This window comes from Rhinichthys klamathensis, unplaced genomic scaffold (assembly GCF_029890125.1).
Source record: "Rhinichthys klamathensis goyatoka isolate OS25496 unplaced genomic scaffold, OSU_Roscu_1.1 h1tg000352l_1, whole genome shotgun sequence".
NCBI classification, from domain to species: Eukaryota; Metazoa; Chordata; class Actinopteri; order Cypriniformes; family Leuciscidae; genus Rhinichthys; species Rhinichthys klamathensis.
The window spans coordinates 661,167-677,500 of NW_026606863.1; the positions used below are offsets into that span (position 1 = coordinate 661,167).

The 16,334-nt window shown below is 38.1% G+C and overlaps 1 protein-coding gene across 3 annotated transcripts in view; it reads left to right on the forward strand.

The window, feature by feature from the left end:
- Positions 1 to 16,334, forward strand: part of lyst (lysosomal trafficking regulator) — a 167,023-nt gene that overhangs the window by 21,344 nt on the left and 129,345 nt on the right. For 2 of the 3 annotated variants that reach the window (XM_056232662.1, XM_056232663.1), the window contains exon 3: positions 11,542 to 11,633. In XM_056232662.1, the coding sequence (XP_056088637.1) occupies positions 11,542 to 11,633 (92 nt within the window). Of the gene's footprint in view, positions 1 to 2,825; positions 2,874 to 11,541; positions 11,634 to 16,334 lie in introns of those variants that run through there. The other variant, XM_056232664.1, reaches the window with a different exon arrangement.

Below are 16,334 nucleotides of genomic sequence, written 5' to 3' on the forward strand. Positions count from 1 at the left end.
GTGTGTTTGTGTATAAAAGTGTGTGTGTGTGTGTGTGTGGATGTGTCTGTTTTGCCCTCTTGATGTTTTATAGATTCACCCCTTCACTGTTGTGTGCTTTTTTTCTGGATCGTGGCTGATTTGTTGATTGTACGCACAAAACAACTCTGTATTGTCACATTTTTGTCAATTTCCCATTCATTTCCTATGGCGGGTCCATTTGGACCCGAAGACCCTGAGTGTGACCATTTTTTTTACAACCACTTAGACTATTCAAATCCTGTCCCCAATTTTTTTGGGTGTTCATATACCAAGTACCAACAAAGTCACCAAATTTCGGACCATTCCGATGAAGCTATGATTTTACACATTTTTTTATTTAAATTCTTCGGGTCCATTTGGTCCGAAGAACCCCAGAGGGTTAAACATGCGCAATGTTTCAGTCAAGTGTAAACACATGACTCGGATATGGGTCACAATTTAAAGAACGTGTAAACGGACGGTCCAAAAAATCGGATATAGGCAACAAATCAGAATTGGGCATCAAGACCTGCAGTGTAAACGAGGCCTTAGTAAGTTTAATGCTGGGTACACACAAAAGGATTTTTTACATCTTATAAGATTTTTAAAATGTGATAGACCACAAACATGAGGAGAAAAAATCCTAGATTGAACCGTTTTGCTCCTATAGTGTGTGGTGTGCCATGATGTGACAAAGACAGCACACCACACACGAACAGATTTTCAACCAGAGTCTAGACTGTGAACACACGAAATCTCGCAAAATCTCGCGAGACTTCACAATAATGTCCACATTATTTCAGTCTGTGCTGCGCCATGACTGCGTTTGTTATGCTTCCATCTTCCATCATCTCGCTTTCTGATTGGATATTGTTTCGTTTCACGTGATAATCTCCAGAACGTGCGCGCGTTTGTCCTCGGGGTTCCCCCCACACATCAGGATTTCTGATCGTAAATATTCAACATGTTGAATATTTACGATTCGCGATCGGAGCGGCTCCGATGTTCTTCCGAGCTGGTTCGGACACTCTTAACACACCTCACATCAAGGGAGAATCTGATAAGATAATCTGTTGAACCATCAAGATAATCGGGACATACCTAGGATTGTCGGAAGGGGGAAAATCGGCCCAAAATCAGCCCGATTATCTTTAGGTGTGTACCCAGCATAAGTCCTTGGTTCTTAAATGCCACCCGAGATGCAGAGAACAGGAAAAACTGGTGTCTTTTTAGTTAAGGAACAGACACTGTACTGAGAATACTTTCAGTATTAGGTAGGGATGTGACAGTGAGGATATTTTTACACCGGTTAATCGACGTGTGACAACACTGGTAATACCGGTATCACCGGCGGGAGCTTTTAAATCGCTAATTTAAAGGCAAACGTAAAATGCGCGCGTTTGCACAGGCATTCATAATGGTGCGGAGCAGCACTGTTTTGTTGTGCCCTGAATTGGCGCTAATTTGAAAACGAAACTAACATGTGCACGGCCACACATGTCAAGCGGCTCTGTTCTGCTCGCCCCGCGCCCGTTGACACGTGTGGCCGTGCACATTTTAGTTTCATTTTCAAATTAGCGCCAATTCGGGGTGTATTACTTGAATGGTTAGTTAGTTCATTAGCCTATTATTCTTAATGAAAAACACAACAACAAAACAGTGCAATGACAAATTCGCTTAAATAGGTGCTTTTACATTCGCTTTGACACCAAATATTCCGCAGTCACCTCGTCAGTAGATATTTAAGTAAGACCTACAGTTTTGTAACTATTTTTTGGAAGGGTTTGAGAGTGTTTGTGAGAGCCAATCAGTGTTGACATAATTTTCCTGCGTCACATGACACTTACGTCTCAGCTGATTGGTTCAAAGAGCCTGTATGTGTAACCATGAGTAAAGATGAAAGCATTACCAGTGAAAGTTAAAGATCCCTGTGAGCAGAGGAACTTTGTATACCATGATGATCTGTTTGTTCAAGGGATAGTTCACCCAAAAATGTAAACTCTGTCAGTAATTACTCTCCCTCATGTTGTTCAACCCCGTAAGACTTTCGTTCATCTTCAGAACACAAATTAAGATATTTTTGATTAAATCTGAGAGCTGGATCACTCCTCCATAGGCTTCTATTGTAATTGAAACTTGCCGGCCCAGAAAAGTTATTAAAGACATCGTTAAAATAGTCCGAGTGACTACAGTGGCTCTATTATTGGCCAGCATCACACGCATCACACACATGACCAGCGTCGGCCAATAGTGAGCATACGTGTGACGTACAACCCAGAAGCGCTGCGCTGTTACACTACGTGAACTCACTCGAGGCCCACACAGAAGAACATGAATAGTTGAATAAAGTCGTTATTTTTGTTTGTTTTTTGCGCACAGAAAGTATTCTCGTCGCTTGATGAACTTAAGGTTGAGCCGCTGTAGTCACTCAGACTATTTTAACGATGTCTTTACTAACTTTTCTGGGCCGGCAAGTTTCGATCCCATAGAAGCCTATGGAGGAGTGATCCAGCTCTCAGATTTAATCAAAAATATCTTAATTTGTGTTCTGAAGATGAACGAAAGTCTTATGGGGTTGGAACGACATGAGGGCGAGTAATTACTGACATTAATTGTCATTTTTGGGTGAACTATCCCTTTCAGTCAGTTTTAACCTTGATTTGATTCTCTCTAAATTTACAAACTAGTTACATCCTTCTTAACCTTCCTGTTTCACTGTCCTTCTGTTCATCTTTTGTTTTCCTCTCTGTGTATCATCATCTTTATCTTCTGTTTGTCTCATTCCATCAGTCTCTTTCTCTCCCGTGTCCCATCTTTCCAGCCTCTCGCTGTCCATTCATCTGACGTTCAGATAGTGGGACCCTGATTCTCTGGTGAGTGTCTGAAGCCCTGTGAAGGTCATGATCTCTGCTACCTTCAATAACCCTGCCTTGAAACCTTTTAGACTACTAACAAGTTGTATGGAGACTAAATTAAAGTGTGTTATAGGACTGATTGAGGTAAAGCGGTCATTAACTGCATTATTTTATTATTTTATAATGTTTTTTTTTATAATGTGACCTTATAATGTTAGTATGATTTTGACTATTGGTCGACCGATATTGTTTTTTTATGCCGATATCTTAGAGAACAGGGTGGCCGATATAAAGCCGATATTTATATATATATAAACTTTATATTTATTTTAATCAATATTTAATAAATTAGAATACAAATCTTTAAAATAAACACGCTTATACTTTAGATGGCAACTTCTTGAATCTGCAATCCTATTACAGTATTTTTTAGGGGTGTAACGATACACACACCTGACGGTTCGGTTCGTCCCACGGTTTTGAGGTCTCGGTTCGGTTCGGTTCATTTCGGTGGGGTGGGGGGTTTAGAAAGCTAAAATTGCTTTTATTTTTTATTAAACAGTGCTTTAATGAACAAATTGTGTCCTTGTCTTTAAATTAATTCAATTACAAGAAAACGTTTCTCAAGGATAACAAAATTATCTGCTAATGCTGTAAACTACAGCCCTTACTTGAACATTACTATAACATTAAAGCTTAACAATAGAACCTAGACTTTTAGCCTAAATGATATAATAATAATCAACACTCACATAACAAATTGTATGAAAACATGTAAACTGCACATAAGGCAATTTTTGCATTATTATGTTTTTACTTTAATTTGTTATTGTTATATAGTAATTTACACAGTTGCTGTTATTTTCATGACAACTATTTTAAACATACATTAAATAATCAAGATATCATAAACAGGTTAAGTAAAAGATAATATATATAGGCTAATATATAGCATTTATTTAGTGAAAGAGTTAGCAAACCAGCAAGCTGTGGACACTGAATGACTTGCCAGAGGTAAATATAAAGCTATGTGAAAAACTAAGCGTTTTATTGACGTATTTCCGCTGTTGAAACACTGATTAAGTGTTTACACGAGTTATGATGCCTTTCAGTAAGTATACTGTATCTTTCAACATACCTTCGGGTGTCCATTCATGTTTATTCTGTAACTGAGGAAGAGATGATCGCGCTGCCGCATGCATACAGTGATATCTGTCACGCCACATCTAAGAGCGCCTAAACGGCATTTCTTGTTTGCATTTCGTGATCAAATAGACATAATTTGAAAGATTACACCTTGCTTATTATCAAAAGTAACAAAACACTGAGCTTATTGCGATTATATGTGGTTAATGGTGGTTAGGCAACAGCCCTGTATTCGTTGTGTACACATAACACATGAGGTGCAATGAGCCGGGGCTGGGCGGGGCAGCAGGGGGCGGGGCGTGTTCGGTTCGCCATGAGAGTATCGCGATACGTATCGTGGGTGGTGTATCGCGGTTTTTCGGTTCGGTTCAAATATCGTTACACCCCTAGTATTTTTCACAAATAAAGTAATTGTTTAAATATGAATATGCAAATAAAAAGGAAGTTAACACTGTAACAGCACTCAGTAATCTGGTAATTTCATGCGCATTGGTAATCATATTTTTTCAAATAAAGACAATGTAAAAATAAAAATTAAAATTAAAATAAAAGTCCCTCTTCAAACACATCGGCCAATCAGAAAAACGTATCGGCCGATGCCGATATTTAAAAAATGCCAAATATCGGCCGATATATCGGTCGACCACTAATTTTGACGTCAAAAGTAGATGATTAGAAGGTGCGGGACTTCAATGTAAACACCCACTGCTGTGATTGGCTGACATCTTTGCATATGGAAATAACTAGTATTACATGTTACATTACATTACAAACTTTTAGCACGTTTTTACTATTACAGTTCTCAAGGTTTACAAATCGGGGAAAGTGTTGTTGATTATAGCATTATATTCAGATCTATCTATAGCATTATATTTAGATTGTGGCATGAAAGGTTGATGATGTGATGAGCATTATAGATGTTGAGTGCATGAATGCAGCGATCTCGTCACTGTAACTCGATATGAACTGTAAACAGGCCTTAATATGTAGCAAAAAAAACACCCAATCTGGCAACACCAGCCACCAGTGTTGCACCGCGGCCGCCGCATGCGTCATCAAGACAAGCACCACCATGTAGTCGACAAAGCATCGAGGAGGCGTCGCATCGTATGATCAGTTTTATGACAAGGTCGGTGAGGATGGGAAAAATCTTACATTTCTGTGCAAACTTTGCCCGCCGATAAAATAATTGCTGTAGTGGTTGTGGCAATAATTAAAATAAAAAAATAGCTCGCAACAACATATGGAAAAAAAGAACTAGTTCATTTTTGGGAACCGTGAACTTAGTTCAAAATTGTGAAGTATGAACTATGAACTGAACTAGTTAATTTTTAAATTTGTGAACTGAACTTTGAACTAGTTCATGTAGAAAGTGAACTTTCCCAACACTGGTTGATTCTAACGGGAGTTTTGGCGAGAGTCCACAGGGCTCCATGCAGACTAACTTTTTTTACTAGGAGCGCTGTTGCCCCTGACTGAAAATTTTAGGAGCACAAGCAGAAAATTTAGAGGCACACCTTAAATCAGCTTGCAATGCAATAGGGATGTCAATTTTCACAAATTCCCATGATCGATCGTCGTTTAAATTAACGATCAATTAATCGATTAATCGTTTGCCTTAATACTGCAATAGGCGTCTGCTGCAGTGCATGGCCAACAGCATGACAGCGTCTGCAAATGCTGCTCAAACCGCTATGTTCCTCACCAAATTAATGAGAATTGTTTTAATCTAAATAAAGGGCTAGTAGGATTGTAAAATGTTTCGATGTGATTGATAATTAAATTTCAGGGCTCGAATTTCGGCGCGGGATTGCGGGGATTGCGGGTATTGCGCATAATTCTAATAATTCCCGCAGGTCTCCCATTTATAATGCGGGAAATTCCCGCAATCGTAATCCACACAGATTATAAAATCAAATCATTCTTTTAACAACTATCTGCCAGGCGCAATTTCACAAACAGCGTGAGTGTTCAGCGGTGCCGCGTCTTCTGTCTCTTTTCTCAAAATGTGTTGCGCAAGGCAGGCATCAAGCGCTGCGGCGATAAAACACACTCGCGTTTAGGAGTCGGGACTCGGGACTCGGGACCATAGACTGTAAGGTCGGGACATGACGGGACATTCACTTGCACAATCGGGCCAGCAGTGCATCGTGACTGAAGTTTACCATTTGCACGTCTTTTTAAGTCTTACCAGTTTAAACATTCAAGCGATTTTAAACTAATCAGTGCTCGCGCTCTCTGAGAGATTATTTTCTATGCGCACATTCATAGAAAATCCGCCTCAAAAACAGCTGGCCAGTAACAAAAGTTATTTTTCGCGGATTATATTGCTTTAACACGCAAAATTGTGTAAATTTCGGTCTTCGTGAGTATACTCTAAACATAGTCGGTTTTGTCTTTTAATAAGCATAAAACGCATGCCAGTATAATGAACACAGGATCCGTGCACTAGCTCATTAATTTAGTTGTCAAAACAACAAAATATAGCTTTAAGTTAAAGGAATCAGGATTAATAGCCTATATATTCAATTTATTCAGGACTAAAATACTACCCAGTGTTATTTTCCATTTGATTACTTTATTCAGTTTCTGTAGGCCTATATGAAGTTAGACCCATTGAAAAACTTTTCTCTTTATTTGTCTTTATTTGTATCTTTATTCTATCGTATTTATTTGTGCTACTTTTTTCAATTTAATTAAACAGTTTAAATCAAGCTTCCTTGTGTTGTGTAAACTCTTAACAACAATATTACCCCATTGTAAAAATGCAATGAGCGCAAACATTTAGGCAAGATAAATGTAATTTTTGTTTGGAAAAAATGCCCCCCGCCCTTCTCCCCCTCAAAAAAAAATCCCCCCCATGAGAATCATCTAAGGGGGGATTTCCCCTCCATTTTCCAAAACGAAATTCAGGCCCTGAATTAAATTAAATATTTAATAATCAAATATAACGACTAATACAACGTGTCACCAACGCCGCCTCAGATGGGCTTGTCAGAATGTGTGACTTGTGGACGCGTGCTCTTCCTGGAACAATGCACTTAAAACGGCAACTAAACCCAATGAATGTTATGTAATATGACAGTCCCAAATTAATCCTCGTTATTAGTCGTGCATTCTGCTTGAGCGGCGCGCGCTGAATGAATAACTTAACCGTTGAGCACTTTGCTAGCACGTTATTTAACTCAAAGAAACGCATCCTATGAGATTAATCAGATATATACAAAATAAACATAATATTACAAATTATATCTGCACAAAATGACGTGAATGCACAAGTGAACTTGAACTAAGTTACGTGCCATTCAGAATGACTCATGTTGTGGACGCGCTCTTCCTGGAACAACGCGACACGGCAACTAAACCCAAATAATTCACAATGTTTTATTACAATATTGTTCTCTTTATAATGTTATATAATTTGACAGTCCCAATAGTCGTTATTAGTCGTGCATTGCCATTTGAGCTGCGCGCGCTAAAGATCACGCTGCGTCATTTCTTAACCAAATGCATCCAATATGAGATAAATCAGATATAGATAGGCACACACAAAATAAACTATTACAACTTACATTTGCACAAAACAAAAGGCAGCGAATGCACACGCAAACTTATAGTCATGATGAAGGTGTAAAATAGTCCCAAACATAACTCCGGCGCGCTCGCTTACATGTTTCGCGGTTGAGCAGCACGCACGCGCATGAACCTGCTTAATCGATGATCGATAAGGTTTATCGATTAAACGTGTTATCGACAATTAATCGATCGTCGATTAATCGTTGACATCCCTACAATGCAATTATTCAAATTTCCCCCAAAATAACTAATACTGACAAATTCTTTAATAATAAAGAGACTTAACGTACAGATATTAAGATATGCAGTTTTAATTTAAGTTCACAGGGCTCCAGACTCAAATTTGAGGGCGGCATCACCTCAAATGAGAACTCACACGGAGTTCTACAAAAAGAAAAAGAAAAATTCTGGTAGCACTGGGGCTGACAATAAATCACTAAGCTTAATTTAGGGTGTAGATGAAATTAACTTTTGTTATTATTATCATTCATAATGTCTTAATATTAATTAAAAAACAAAAGGAGTGAAAAATGTATATTAAGGAATGAACATAGCCAATAAACCTACTGTTTACAATGGTATTTAAAAAAAAAAAAAAAAAGTGTTTAAATAAGAGTTATCCAACATCTTAAATTTTTTAGTTTTAGGATAATCTTTGAAGGATGAACAAAAAATGAGTTGGTCATCACATAAAAAAATTAATTAAAAAAAGCATTTATATAATATTATTGTTTTGAAGTGCTAGAAAAGATGTGTAGGTGTGTGACTACTTCTGTCACATTATCATATGGTTAGAGTTACTTACTACATTAGCCTAAATCCATGGTGAATGTTGCTGATTTGTGGACTGAAAGCCTTCTATAAGTTTTTCTCCTGGTTTCCACGTCAGCACTGTTTGATCTGATATCTATGGTTTATAACAGAACTCTGCGCCGAATCGGAATGTTTCTCGCTGGATCTCGTAGCGATGATGTTATTAATTCTGAGGCGAATTCAATGGATTTCTTCACTGGATCTCCTAGTAACAGTGTCGCGTGAGCGAGATCGGCCCGCGACTGGCAAGTTCGGGTCTTTATTTTACTGTCAGTGGTTCGGGGCGCTGCTTCATTGATATACATAAGAAAGGCTATGCGCTGCTCTGTCTATTATTGGTCCGGAATAATTAACGGTCCGTGAAGCATAAATGAGTGGCGTATTTTCGTTCCACTTTCATTTTGTTTGCATTCGCTGCTTGGTAACGAGTCGATAGATCGCTCATTGCTCAGACGCACAGCAGCTTGTGATATTTGTCTCCGTCTCCTTCCCACAGACACGCGCGCTCTCTATTCTTGTCACACTCATTCCGGATTCATTGACGCGCGCGCCCCTTCCACGCTTAACCATGCGTTTAACGTGAGGCAAATTTACTGGTCGCACATGTGCGACTGGATGTAAAATTCAGTCGCACACTCTCAAATTTTAGTCGCAAAATGCGACCATTTGGTCGCAGTCTGGAGCCCTGGTCCAGCACACTTGCGCTGTTTAAAATAAGAATAAAGTTATTTTATTTTATTTTGACCTGTCATGTTATTGTTTCTTTTATTTTATTTTGACCCTGTCATGTTATTGTTTATTATTTTATTTTATTTTGACCCTGTCAAGTAACTATTTATTATTATTTTTATTTTAATCCTGTTATTTTTTTATTTATTTTTTAAATGACCCTGTCGTGTTATTGGACAAGTTAGCTGAGATTCATCCATTAAGGTCAGTTAGTGTGTGCTTTGCCACGGTTAATGAAGCTCTTTTAGATGTAGATGATATTGTGGTTGTCTGAGGTGACTGAACACTAAAACTAGGAAGTGATTTGTTTGTATAGAGCTGTTGAAACTGGTCTAGTCTGTAATCAGCAAAGGAAGGAAATTGAGTCACTGCTATAAACTCAAAACATGATTTTACAGAAATTGTAATCGATGATTGATAATGTCAATCACAATATCCCCTGGATAATGCAGATAACAGACAAATATTGAGAAAAGTGCACATTTTCTCTTGTTTTTGGGATGATAAATGACTTTGATGTGTTCCTGCTTTTTGATTTACCCAAAAGAAAGCAAATCATGACATTCAGCCATTTTTTTATATTTTTTTGCAAGCCGGTTTTGTCCGTGTAAAATGGTTTTGTAGAAGCTGTGGATTAGTGAAGGGCCGCAGCAGCTTCTGTGAGGTGTGTGTGTGTGTGTGTCTGACAGCTGGAGGATCAGTCGAAGCTGCTGTCGAGTCCTGTGACCGACGCCATTAACCCCCACAGTTACCAGTTAAAGAGCTCAGACGGCCGTCAGATGGAAATACTGAGAGGATCAGACATTCCTTGAGTTTCAATGTGCCGGACTCTGATTTTTGATTGGTATTTTATTATTTAAATACATTTTAAATAACAGTCAATAAAAGTCTTTATGGTGGTAAAATAGGGTTTGCCAAAAATTTTTTGGTTTGATATATGATATTAAATCTTGACTGGTTTAGTGAGATTCTTCCTTATTATTATTATTATTATTATTTTATTAATTTTTTATTATTATTTTTTATTGTTTCTTTATACTCGTATAGTAATACATGGTGTCCACGGGGTCTTGAAAAATATTAAAAGTTGATAAATCAATTTAGTGATTGACAGTCATATGTTGGTGAAATATGACAAGTTCTTGACTGGTTTCATGCATTAATATTTATTTATTTAAGTCTAAATGGTCCTAACATGTAATAATCATAATTATTATTATCATCCACTTATTATTTATTTATTTATTTGGGTTGAAATATGACCCTTGACAAGTTCTTGACCGGCTTCTTGAGATCCATCCGTTTTCGACAGACAGTCTGTGATTCGAGACGCTGCCACAGTCGCTAGTTTAGTTCTCTGCGTTTGGCCTCTTACTCGCTCATGTGAGTGGAAGTTGCTCCATGTAATGTGATTATTCTGTGTCTGTTCCAGTAAATGGAGGCTGGCAGGAGAAACAGAGACGTCTTGGGATGTTTTCTGTGCGCTCACTGGTCGAGTGAATGGAGAGTGGATGTCTTTATTGATTAAAAACTGTCCAAAGACAATGTGTGTGTCTCATTTTCATACATTTGTGTTGAACACATTTACAAAAGACATTTAAAACAAGATTTTATTGTTCGTTTGAAATGAGTATTTAATGCACTTCTAATGTTCACATTGCAGATTATTTGATGCACTTCTAAAGTTCACATTGCAAAGCTCCCTTGCTAGACCACTTTTTGTGGCACTTGCTCAATTTACCGTTTGCAAAGACCCGCCCCCTTTAGTTACTGTTGCTATGTCCGACAAGCCAAGCCGCTTTCACGCCACACACACACACACCATGTTCTCACGCAGTGAAACACGCATCACGGAGCAGAGAGGACACTGACAACACACTGATACAGGACAGACCAGGTTACTTCTGATATGAAACAAAGTCTCACCTTTCAAATGTAGTCAGTTTTTAAAGAAATTTAAACAATAAATACCGTTTTGTGGCTCTTTAATGTGTCGTAGCAGATCGCTCAGTTAAAGCTGCTCGTGAACCGATCATCTCTTCCTTATAGCATCAAATAAACATGAATGAACATCAGAAGGAATGTTGTTTTTATCCGACGTCAGTACACCGTTTTTCAAGTTCAAATCCTCCAACGTTAATCTACTAACTCTTCTGACCGCTTTGTCGGACAAAATTGCGGATTATGATTGGTCAGATCGCCTGTCAATCAAACTCCCTGCGAAGGGTCAATTCAAGCAGCACTATTACAATTTTCAAAGTCATATATGTTTGATCAAACTCCTACCCAATATATTAAACTAGTCCTGCACTCGTCCTGTGCTACACACATGAATGCTTCCTCAAAACCAAATGCAAACGTCTAGTTCATCAGTGCAATCTCTTTCATGACAGAAATATTTGTTGTTTTCCTCTGATTTCAGGTCAGTCTTCAGTGCTTGGAGAGTTTTCTGTGCACGTTTCACTGTGTGCGACACCTCAGTGAGCCGAGAGGAAAAGATGCGCTCAAATTCTGGTAAGCTTTTTCATGATGATCCACATCACTGTGTGTTTAAGTGTTTTTCCCAAAGAATAGTGAGAATTCTGTCATTTTGTCATGTGATCAGGACCGTCAAGCAAGATTTTAAACAACTTCTTTATATATTTAAATGCTTTTGCGTTCTCTCGTTAATGTTTTGCCTTTTGACCCCAAGAAGTTTTACGTACTCTTGCAAAATAATTTTTTTTCCATCACCATGTCCCTTTTATGGAAGCTTGTTTCCGCCACAGAATAAAACATTTTTAAAGATTATTGCGACTTTTTATTTCACAATTGCGAGTTTACATCTCATAATTCTGACTTTATTTCTCAGAATTGCGAGATTAAAAAGTCAGAATTGCATGATATAAAGTTGCAATTCGCCTTTCGCTAAGCCCCGCCCCCCTTAGTTACTGTTGCTACGTCCGACAAACAAACTTCATCTGGGCTCTGGTATCAACATGGCTTATGCTGTGACAGCTCTTCCTGCTGAAATTTTATCAAACTTTTATAAAGCAGCAAATAAAGTGTCCGATAGAAGTAGGCAAAAGCGGCTGCAATACACGTTCGAAGGCTATATTCACGACATACAGGTGAAACGCAAGGAACAACAAGGCATCCAAATATAGAGGCAAAAGCATACCGGTCACAGTCAAAAAATGAACCACCGCATATCCTACTAATCGAGACGGAGGCTGGGAATAACAATATCAAGGAGCAACACTGTTCATGCAAAGCTGGGTAGGTCTCTATTCACTTCTATAATCGTTATTACAAAGCAAACGGACTACGCGAGTATAACGTTGTATTTATTAGCAGCGTGTGCTAGACGACGCTTGTCAGGATTTGACTTCGGTTTGGGGAGGGAAAAAAATGGAAACCCCCCTCCAACCTCTCTGGGAAACGCGTATCTGTGTTACAAATGCCCCAGGCACAGCGTGTAACCATATTTTTGATAAAACTACGACGGTAATAGCCTGCCGAGACCAAAAATATGAGACGCCTGTGTTAAAGTCAATGGAGCGCTGTGAAAAAGTGTCGGACCACTGTGGGAGCTCGTTCTTGGCTGCGCTTTGATTGGTCAATCTACATTCTAGGGTGTGGCTTAGCCAAAGGCGAATTGCATGTTATTGCAATTATGAGAAATAAACTTGACTTTTTTCCTCAAAATTGCATGTTAATATCTCGCAATTCTGACTTTATAACACGCAATTGCGACTATATCTTGCAATTCTGACATCTTTTCTCAAAAGTGTGAGATATAAATACGCAATTGCAAGTTATAAAGTCAGAACTGCATGATATGGAGCCGCAATTGCGTGTTATAAAGTCAGAATTGTGAGATAAAAAGTCGCAATTACCTTTTTTAATTTTTATTCTGTGGCGGAAACGAGCTTCCATACCCTTTAGGGTCTCCGTACTTTTTGAGATATTTTACGCACAGATCAGATTAAAGTTCTTGATCAGTGTATTTTGTGTTATTTATTTGAACGCCCGATTACATATCCGGCCTCAGTGGGTTTAACCTTGTGTCTGAATAAACTCAGAATCATAGCAACTAGAGCTCATGTTAATTAGCATTGTGTTGAGAGAGAAGCTGATCGTTTGAGGCGAGCGATGAAAAGGCTTTCTTTGTCTGGCCGAGTGGCTACATGCCGTGAGCTCAGTTAAGTGTGTTTTCTCAGCTCCTAATCTTTATCTCATGATCATGTGCAGTTCCTGGAACATTAGCCGAGACAAAGCTCATGTGAATGCATTAGCCTTCTCTTATTGCGTGTGATTATTGCATATTATTGCCTTTGACCCTTTGAGAATTTTTATCTTAGTTGAGCGAGATAATAAAGTAATTACATTGTTAAAGGAATAGGTCACCTAGAAATTAAAAATGGCACGATTCATTCACTCTTATGTTGTTCCAAACTTATTTTCCATACTTGAAGAAGATTTTGTCATCTGTCCACTTTACCAGAGACATTGTCAAAGTGGAACAGGATTGGAGATACTGGTAAAGTGGGATAGCTTATCAAGTAATGAGTTTATTATTAACTTGCATAGCTATAATAATGATAATGAAATGGGAGTGCGGTGCCATACTGTACATAGTATTTAGTATATGTCACAAAATGTATTTCAGAATCAAATTATTAGATTTTCGTATTAGCATATGTAGCAAACAAGCAAAAACAATACTTAAAATAAACTATACTGTCTACTATTGTCCCACTATGACAATCTTACCTGAAAAAAAACCCTTAAAATACTTGATATTTCTTTATTTTGCTTTTGACTAAGGTTAGGTAACACTTTACAATCAGGTTCCATTGGTTAACATTAGTTAAACTACATTAATTAACATCAACTAACAATGAACAAATGCTTCTAAAGCAAATCTTAATGTTAATTGCAACACTATTACACTATTAAAATCAAAAGATGTATCTGTTAATATTATTTAATGGACCTGAGATAACATGAACTTACAATGAACAGTTGCATTTTTATAAGTTAATGTTAACAAACTAACAAATATTAATCTGTTGCTGTGTTTCCATCCAAAGTTGTGAATTTAACTTGTGCACAAAATTGGAATTTTGCATAAAACATCTGCGAATAAACCAGCGCTTCCATCCCATGTTTTCAAGAGAACAAAATCATAATTTACTGGGAAATTGGTGCAAAATATTAGCCTGGTTAAAACCAGACCATTCTCAGTTGTAACTGAGTTATGGTCTGGCAAAGCGTCATAGACAAATCATTTCCAGAGGGGCGTCACCAACGGACGTGGCGGATAGAGCTAAACCCAATCAGAGCGATGAAGGAGATGACGTATGCAGAGCGGCGGAGACACATCTCCGAGTGTTGTTCTTTGCTTAAAACAGACGCGATAGCTGATTGGAACGAGTGATGTTCGACGGCGGCATCCATCTTTGTAATGTAGGCTACAAAATCTGCTTCAAAATCCCAGCGCTGTCGTCATCGTGTAAAGCCCGCCCCGACGCTTCTGATTGGTGCCGCGATTTCGGCGGATTGGAAATGGGCTTGAATGAGCTCTTCGCCAGACTAACTTTCAGAGCAAATCTAAATTGGCCGGAAGTTGTCTGGGTTTTCCCAGGCTAGCAAAATATCTGTTATGAAAATAGAAGTTGCTGCAATCAGGGAAGAAACTGTGGCTCTTTTTTCCTCCATTAGTAACAAAACAAAACACAATGAATTCTGTCATGGGAACGCAATCGTGTGAGACGCTTCTGGAGGGAATTAAACCAAATCATTCTGATGACAGACTTTGACTCAGGCATTTCAGAATAACTAAAACAACATTTGAGAGGCTGTGCAAAGAAACTTGGCTGTTATCCAATCACATCCTCCGTTGAGGGAAAGTCACGTGAGGTTTTTTTGTCTGCTGCGCATCGATGGATTTATTCGGTATAAGTGTTTCCATTGTAGTTTATGCGCAAGTCTTCTTATCGGATAAAAAATGTATCCGACTCAAATGAGCACTCAAGTTTTTAATGCACGTTTTAGAATTTATGTGCATCTTGCGTTTAAATCCAGCGTTTTTTTTATTTTTAAAGATTTTTAATGTCTTTAATAGAAGTCTCTTATGCTCACAAATGCTGCATTTATTTGATTAAAAATACAATAAAAACAGTAAAATTGTTAAATATTATGACAATTTAAAATAACTGTTTTCTATTTGAATATATTTTAAAAATATAATTTATTCCTGTGATCAAAGCTGAATTTTCAGCATCATTACTCCAGTCTTCAGTGTCACATGATCCTTCAGAAATCACTCTAATACGATGATCTGCTGTTCAAGAAACATTTATGATTATTATCAAAGTTGAAAACAGTTGTGGACATTTTTTTTTTCCAGGATTCTTTGATGAATGAAAAAACATTTAAAAATCGTACCGATCCCAAACGTTTGAACGGCGGTGTAAATTCAACTAAAAATAAGTGTATGGGAACATGGCTAGTGTTGGTTCATGCATTAACCTAATGGTTAACCATTGACCTTACTGTAAAGTGTTACTGAGATGGGATTGTATACCTAAGCCGTTCCAAAGCCATATGCTTTCGACTGTTGAACACAAACAAAGATATTTAGAAAATTTTCTTTTCTTTTTCTTTTTTTTCGTCCATATAGTGTATTTGGACACCAACAACATTTTTCTAAATATCTTCTATTATTTTCCTTTCTATGTTCTATTGCAGAGCGGTAAGTAATAGGATTGTTTCTGCATCCGACAAATGGCAGGTTCACCTTCTAAGCTTTACTACGAAATCTAATTACTCCAAATCACCCCCGGGCTTGACCAGAAGTTTCCCAGCCTGCCCCTGTGCGGCCATGTGACATCACATGCTTTCATGTGATGCACTGATCAACTCAAAATCTGGAAAGCTTCCATCTGAAATTCCAATTTAATGGAGTTAAAGGAGAGAAAATTCAGTCATTAGGGAAGCATGGAGGCATGCGGACGCAGGCTTGATTCTTGCGGCTCAGTTGAGACGGTTTACTACGACCATGAGTGGAATATGTGGCTGAAACACAGCGGATGATGGTGGAGGTTTTGAGGTCCACTGAAGGCTGGTTATAGGAGGTACGTCGGCTAGAATACTGTGTGTGTTTCTGGGTACTGTAGATTTAAAGAGGCGTGTCTTTAATGCACCATCGGTGTGTGTGTGTGTGTGGTA